The 8,225-nt window shown below is 42.0% G+C and overlaps 1 protein-coding gene across 1 annotated transcript; it reads left to right on the top strand.

Moving 5' to 3' along the window:
- Positions 1-2,000: 2,000 nt before the first annotated feature.
- LOC144514647 (uncharacterized) lies at positions 2,001-7,955 on the top strand (the record flags this gene model as incomplete). Its single annotated transcript, XM_078245602.1, has 11 exons — positions 2,001-2,496; positions 2,643-2,863; positions 5,720-5,885; positions 6,025-6,149; positions 6,226-6,534; positions 6,626-6,829; positions 6,945-7,070; positions 7,159-7,329; positions 7,414-7,518; positions 7,605-7,700; positions 7,824-7,955. Coding segments are annotated over exons 1-11 (2,151 nt in total), but the record flags the coding sequence as incomplete, so codon positions are not given.
- Positions 7,956-8,225: the final 270 nt, after the last annotated feature.

Below are 8,225 nucleotides of genomic sequence, written 5' to 3'. Positions count from 1 at the left end.
AATGTTACCTTACACAAGACTCTACGTCATTCAGTTCATAAGCTGATGTTAAAGGGGGCGTGGGTTAAGCATATGGGGCGGGGCAAACTGTCACCAATTAAAAAGGAAGTCTTTGCTGAGTTCAATGATACCTCACACAATAGTCTACATCAAACGGGTCAGTAGTTATAAAAGGGGAGTGGCTAAAGCATAGGGGGCGGGTCAAACCACCAATTTAAAAGGAACTCTCCACTGAGTTCAATGATACCTCACACAAGACTACCTTAAACTGTTCAAAAGTCATAAAGGGGGCGTGGCTGGATAAAGGGGCGTTGTTAAAGTTTAGGGGGGACTCAATCAGATGATGTTTGTCATGTAAGACTGATTTCCTGTTGCCAGCGGGGGGCGCTATGACCAAAAGTCAATTTTGAAGGCAGATATGACAACGTACACTCGTTACAACAACTTCTTTGTTCATCGATAACTGCTCAACATGGCCACCAGGCCAGGCCCACACCGTTGAACGAAAAGTTTTGCTTTTCATTGATGAGTTCTTTAGATGGCACAGACCAAATTTGAAGTTGATCGGATGAAATCACTGGGAGGAGTTCGTTAAAGTACGACGTTAAGTGGAAATGGCCAAAATCGCACTAATTTCGAACTTTCAATTTAAAATGGCGGACTTCCTGTTGGGTTTAGGGTATGGCTCCAATGACCTTTTTTGTATGTCTTGATATGCCACATATGTGTACCACTTTTCGTTAGTCTACGTTAAACGTATTGCAGGAGCTCAATTTCTTCAAGTTTTCTAGGGGGCACTAGCAAGCCATTTTTGTGCACCTATTCCCGAAGCTGTTAAAATACGTACACTTTCACCAGGTTTGATGCGACAGCCAATTTTGAGCATGTTAAGCTCCTCAAAACGGCAATTCATTTGCCGGAAGAAAGAAGGATTAATAACTAGAACTACAAGCAGTTATGACGGGGTCCAAGCCACCGATGCCAGTCGCCCCTGACGCCCCGGGGAGCGCGCAAAAGCGGAACCCAAAGCCTGATGGTGGGGAGGCAAACGTCAGCAAATATCGAGAGGTGTGAGCTGCGAGGTCTGCGGTACATTCCCGTTGCAAATGTAGTGGTTAACAGTTCATCTCCATGCAGACTACCTTTAACAATTCTCTACAATAAACAAACTTCTTAACCCCCCTGACCACAGGGGACAGCAGAGAGAAATGAGAGAGTGACTGAGAGGGTGGAGGCAGGTGTGGTGGTTGGAGGAGCAGCGGAGGTGGTCAAGTTGTGGTAAATGGTGTCATAGGCACCGATTTATGTTTTCCTCCGTGGGTGCTCACAGGCGCATGCCCTCTAAAATAAAAAATAAAGTAGTCAAAAAATGTTTGCATTTCAGAACCTTAGGAAATGGACAGCGGCCGACACAAACACACACACCTATTAACTCGATAATAAAGTTGTAAAGTAGGCTTTCAACTCAGGACAGCACCACTTCTCACAAATATAGATAGGATTGGAGATGAAAAGTTTAACTGACACATAACTGCGATCAGCTTCGTGGGAAATTAAGAATCAATGCCACCGACATAACTAATCACACTATGACAGACGCTCCACATAGCATCAACAGCAATGTTTAATTTTAAATGAATGTAGCCTACTGGCAGTCTGGCACACGTGGGTGCTCAATATTTTCTGTGCCTATGAATGGTGTTGATTTTGGATTGAAAAAGTGAAAGGAAAGAGTTGCATTTGTCCACAGTGAAGATTGTAGAAACTTTGTCAGGTGGCTTAAGAAGTTTGTTTATTGTTGGTACAGAGTCTCAAAGCAGCATGCTGAACGGACATCACAAGTTTTGTGTTGATTGCATTTACTGTGGCAGAGATATTGCAATTGCAAATTTTCCATTTAAATGCATTGAGTTATTGGCAAAAACATATAGACATTGATTATAGTGCACCCTAATAGCTGATCTTCACCAAATTTGGTCTGCACTGTTTTAGAGCACAAGATGCATGTTGTTTCTCTGAAAGAAGGACATGAAGGAAAGAAGGCAGAGCTGGGGAAGACAGGGGCTGAAATTCAGCAGATGATCCAGAAGAGACGACTGAAGATTCAGGAGGTCAAACACTCAGTCGACCTCAGTGAGGAAGATGCAGGCAGAGAGATAGCAGAAGGTGTTCAGGTCTTCACTTCTCTGAAGGAGTCTGTTGAGAGAGGCCTGAATGAGCTCATCAACACGATCCAAGAGAAGCAGAAAACAACAGAAAAACAGGCCGAAGCTTTCATCAAAGAGCTGGAACAGGAAATCTCTGAGCTGATGAAGAGGAGCACTGAGGTGGTGCAGCTCTCATGCTCTGAAGACCACCTCCATCTTCTCCAGAGTGTCCAGTCCCTTAACATCCAACAAACTCCACCCACCAAGGACTGGACAGAGGTCAGCATCCGTCCATCGTCATATGAGGGGACTGTGCTGAAAGCTGTGGTTCAGCTGGAGGAGACACTCAGTAAAGAGATGAAGAAGCTTTTGATCCTGATACAGCATACCCTAAACTCATCCTGTCTGATGATGGGAAACAAGTGAACCATGGTGATGTGAGGAAGAATCTCCCAGACAACCCAGAGAGATTTTCTAAGTGTGCTATTGTTTTAGGAAAGCAGAGTTTCTCTTCAGGCAGATTTTACTTTGAGGTGCAAGTTAAAGGATGGACTGATTCGGATTTAGTAGTGGTCAGAGAGTCGATCAACAGGAAGGGAGCAATCACACTGAGTCCTCAGAAAGGTTACTGGACTATAGTGTTGAGAAATAGAAATGAGTACCAAGCTGCTGCTGACCATGATGTCCTTCTCTCTCTGAAGTCTCGGCCTCAGAAGGTGGGGGTGTTTGTGGATTATGAGGAGAATCTGGTCTCCTTTTATGACGTAGATGCTGCAGCTCTTATCTACGCCTATTGGCTGCTCCTTAGCTGAGAAACGATTCCCATACTTTAGTCCCGAGTGTAAAGATGGTGGTGAAAACTCTGCACCTCTGATCATCTCTCCTGTCAGAGTAAACTAAACGCTGATCTCATTTCAGGTATTGATTTATTTTCAATCCAGGGAAGAAATGTACATATTCATATATCTTATATCTTGTTTTCTACAGAATCTCTTTCCTGTGGTGACTGATTTACACTTTATTACATTCATCATCATCATGGTTAAATGTGCAGCAATTCTTTGCAAATTAAATCAAACTTCATCTTGACATATGTGGTGTCTTTAGAAAATTGACTTCTTCTTGTAGTTATAATAAATGTCTGGTTTTAACAGAGGTTTAAATAGATATCGTCCACATAATGTGTGTCATGATGCATCAAATGAATGTATTGATTATGCAGTCAGATACACATTTATTTGTATTTGATGTGCAGCCACAGAAAACACAATGCGGAATATTTCATTGTGTCATGAAGCTTCATTTAAGAGTAAAGCCTATTACATCCCATAGTGTCTACAGAACACTACAGTTTCCTGATTGCGTCCTACACACTGCTTCCTCTAATACCGCTGGCTGTTTCACAATAAAAGTTTTACCCCAGATAACCAGTGGGAGGCTTTTAATGTGAAGCAGCTGGAGGAAATGTACACTAAGCAGAGCTTTGTTAGCAGTGCTGTTCTTTAATAAAAACTGTTCTACACCACAGGATGTGCACATATTCTAATAAAATCTACTGCAGATATCTAGAAAGTTATTTCTGACTAGGAAGAATTATATACAGATATCTGCAATAAATATCTAGTCTAGTTACTAAATGTTAAAGTGGCCACTTATGGATTTAAATTTAGTTTTGACTAGTACAGTCAAAGTTGTAGATATCTTGAAAAACAATTGCAAAGTATGAATGTTATTATGGATATCTTTAATGACCATTCTGACTAGTTAGAATATAATTTTGACTAGGAGAAATGCTATTATTAATATCTAAAATGTAATTACAGATAGGAGTGTGGTTTGATTAAATGTTAAAACGGCCTGCCATACCACCTAAGACATTTTTCCTGTTTTCATCTATAGTTGTTCTGCAGAGCTTCTTCTTGCGGGTAACGTCTGACAATTACAATAACTTTAGTTTTCTATGTTGTAAGTTGACATTATTGTTTAAAGCCACATTTCAATACTGACAACAAATGTATAATCTCTCTGAAAGAGACAAACAACAATAATTGACGAGTGCAGGGTATTCATTTAAACTCTGAACATTTCTTGAGGGCTGACAGCCTTCCTCGTGTCCGAGCACGTCTCCATGACTCCCTGCTACACTGCAGCAGCAACAACAGGCCTCCATGTAGACCACTAACTGGTGTTGTGACACAGAACGACCACTAGATGAATCACAGCACAAAATGATTAGAGAAATGGTGTTTTTCCATTACATGGTACCTGCTCGACTCGCCTCAACTCTACTCGCCTTTTTTGGTTTTCCATGGTCCCTGGTACCTGCTAACAGAAATGATCAAAACAATTTGCAATATTGAAAATATGTGGAAATATCAGGAACAATGTTGAAAGATCTACCGCCTCTCATTTTGTTCCTTTATTGGTCTTATATGGAAACATTGCCTGTTTTAGTGTGTGTTTGCAGAGCGTCTTTACGGAGCCCCGGAACCATCACAGACAGAAGAAATATTGTTGTGTGGCCTTGAGTTATTATTTTGTGGTGTACTCTAGTGTTAGAGAAATTTTGATTTACATACTTTCTCTCTTGTTGTTATTATTAAACTGTTTGCATTGAATAATATTATACTGAATACCTTTGCATTCGCCACACTGGCCTCGTCATGCATGGGCGTGTTTAAAACACTTTTCATTCCCAAAGATACCGTGGCGTTGACATACGAGGATCATACATTAGGCAAAACAAAGCCTATTCGGACATTTCGATTCAGTGGTTGGAGTATGTCTCAAACCGAGAGAACATTGAAATTCAACACGCTGTTAACAGAGGGGGGAAAGCATTTGGGGCATTCTTTGTTGATGGATACTATGCAGCCACAAATACGTGTTATGAATTTAATGGCTGCTTCTTTCATGGATGTAATAAGTGCTATGAACAAGCTGAAATCAATCCTGTCACAAAAAAAACACACAGTAAATTACGCAGAGCCATTACCATTTTGTGACAGAATAGCCGCGCTAAAAACTGTGTACGGTCTAACAGTGGTAGTGAAGTGGGAATGTGATTGGAAACGGGATGTGTGCAATAATCAGGACGTTAAGGCGTTCATGGCCACATATGAAAAGCCAGAACGTCTCAACCCTCGAGAAGCCCTCTTCGGAGGACGAACGAATGCAATGAAGTTGTATCACAAGACAGAGGGTGATGAAAAAATCAGATACTATGATTTCACAAGTTTGTACCCAACTGTCCAGGCAAAACGAGACTACCCCATTGGGCACCCTCAAATAATCCACACTGATTTTGACGACATAAAAACATACTTTGGTATTGTAAAATGTACTGTGTCACCCCCCAGAGGCCTGTATCATCCGGTTCTGCCCTATCGATGCCACGGAAAATTGATGTTCCCCCTGTGTGGAACGTGTGCCGAGCAGTTGAATCAGACAACCCCATGTAACCACAGCGAACATGAGAGACAATTGTCGGGAGTGTGGGTAACGTTTGAACTAAGCAAAGCCGTGGAGAAAAGATATCGAGTAGTCACCATCGGCCCAATTGTGTTATTCAGGTGTTGGCAGAGTGGAAACAGAAGTACGAGGAGGGTCAGGCAGAGCTCGAGGGAGCACAGAAGGAGACTCGTTCTCTCAGCACTGAGCTGTTCAAGATGAAGAACTCTTATGAGGAATCTCTGGATCAGCTGGAGACCATGAAGCGTGAAAACAAGAACCTTCAACGTGAGTTCTACGTTATGTAAAAGTTACATTGTATTCAACACATGTATTTCTTACATTGTATTCAACATGTGTTGGAATAAAGTGTTTATATTTTACATTGTAAGGCTTAACAATATAAAACACATGTATCTCTATGCAGAGGAGATCTCAGATCTGACTGAACAGATTGGTGAGACTGGCAAGAGCATCCATGAGCTGGAGAAGTCCAAGAAGCAGGTGGAGGCTGAAAAGTCGGAGATCCAGACGGCTCTTGAAGAGGCTGAGGTACATTTTCTTCTGGGGACATCTACTGAAAAGGTTTGAAGGCAGATATTAATATCTAATTCTTTGATATCATCAGGGAACTCTGGAACACGAAGAGTCTAAGATCCTGCGTGTCCAGCTGGAGCTCAACCAGATTAAGGGTGAGGTGGACAGGAAGCTGGCAGAGAAAGATGAGGAGATGGAGCAGATCAAGAGGAACAGCCAGAGGGTGATTGACTCCATGCAGAGCAATCTGGATTCTGAGGTCAGGAGCAGAAACGATGCCCTGAGAATCAAGAAGAAGATGGAGGGAGACCTGAATGAGATGGAGATTCAGCTGAGCCACGCCAATCGCCAGGCTGCTGAGTCCCAGAAGCAGCTGAGGAATGTGCAGGCGCAACTGAAGGTATTGTTAGACACAGAATTGTTGCAGACTATGATCAGTGCAGGTACATTTTGGCAATCATGTGAATATTGTCCTGATATTTTTTCTCTAGGATGCACAACTGCACCTTGATGATGCTGTCAGAGCACAGGAGGAATTCAAGGAACAAGCTGCTATGGTGGATCGCAGAAACGGTCTGATGGTAGCTGAAATCGAGGAACTTAGAGCTGCTCTGGAACAGACGGAGAGAAGTCGCAAAATCGCTGAGCAGGAGCTGGTGGATGCCAGTGAGCGTGTTGGACTTCTGCATTCTCAGGTGAACAAGCCCAATCATTTCTTCAATAATTCAAAAATCTAATGACATTTTAAGTAACATGTGAAAATCTGTGATGTGATGACTAACATGCCTACATCTTTTTTTTGCCTTTCAGAACACAAGCCTTCTGAACTCCAAGAAGAAGCTTGAGTCTGACCTGGTCCAGGTTCAGAGTGAAGTGGATGACACTGTTCAGGAAGCAAGGAATGCAGAGGAGAAGGCCAAGAAGGCCATCACGGATGTGGGTTAACGTTTTAATTCTTCTTACTTTCACTCCAATGTGTATTTTCAAGATTATTCTAATCAACATTGTATGCTGTCTCTTCTAGGCTGCTATGATGGCTGAGGAGCTGAAGAAGGAGCAGGATACCAGCTCCCACCTGGAGAGGATGAAGAAGAACCTGGAGGTCACTGTTAAGGACCTGCAGCACCGCCTGGATGAGGCTGAGAACCTGGCCATGAAGGGTGGCAAGAAGCAGCTCCAGAAACTTGAGTCCAGGGTAAGAAAGAAAGAAAGAAAGAATTTGCAGAGCTGAACTTATAATAAAAAAGATGTATTCTTATTGCCTTATTGTTCATTGAAGGTGCGTGAACTGGAGGCAGAGGTTGAGGCTGAGCAGAGACGCGGAGGAGATGCCATTAAGGGTGTCCGCAAATATGAGAGGAGGGTGAAGGAGCTCACCTATCAGGTACAGTCACTTTGATAGTTGTCATACAAATCAACTTAACATATTTATTACAAAAACATTTATTTACTTTAAATAAACTTTAACAGACTGAGGAGGACAAGAAAAACGTTGCCAGGCTGCAGGATCTAGTTGACAAGTTGCAGCTCAAAGTCAAGGCCTACAAGAGGCAGGCTGAGGAGGCGGTAAGGGCAATATATAGATTTACACAACACTGAAAGCTTGATACTGTGGCAGATTTATTTCTATTGAAGATTACTTTTGGTCTTTTAGGAGATTCAAAAATGTCAATCTCTATGTTTTTTCAGGAGGAGCAGGCCAACACTCATCTGTCCAAGTGCAGGAAGGTCCAGCATGAGCTAGAGGAGGCTGAGGAGCGCGCTGACATCGCAGAGTCCCAGGTCAACAAGTTGAGAGCGAAGAGCCGTGACTCTGGCAAGGTAAACATACCAATAAAGACGTACATTTAAATTTTAAATTTGATTTTAAAAAAAAGTTATGACATAAATATACTGTCAGATAGATTTGTTTGAAATAAAGTTGATGAAATGCTTTTTTATTTGTGTTTTTAGGTAAAAGAGACAGCTGAATAAAGAAAACTGCCTGATCAGCTGTTTCAAAACATATAATATGATGTGAGATGTGCTGTAAAAATAAATGGTTTCCTTGTCACAGTTAAATTGCTGTCTGCCTGCTTCTTTTCCTCTACA

This window comes from Sander vitreus, unplaced genomic scaffold, assembly GCF_031162955.1.
Source record: "Sander vitreus isolate 19-12246 unplaced genomic scaffold, sanVit1 ctg642_0, whole genome shotgun sequence".
NCBI classification, from domain to species: domain Eukaryota; kingdom Metazoa; phylum Chordata; class Actinopteri; order Perciformes; family Percidae; genus Sander; species Sander vitreus.
Note: the sequence above shows the minus strand (reverse complement) of the source record. Positions and strands in the feature narration are given on the sequence as shown.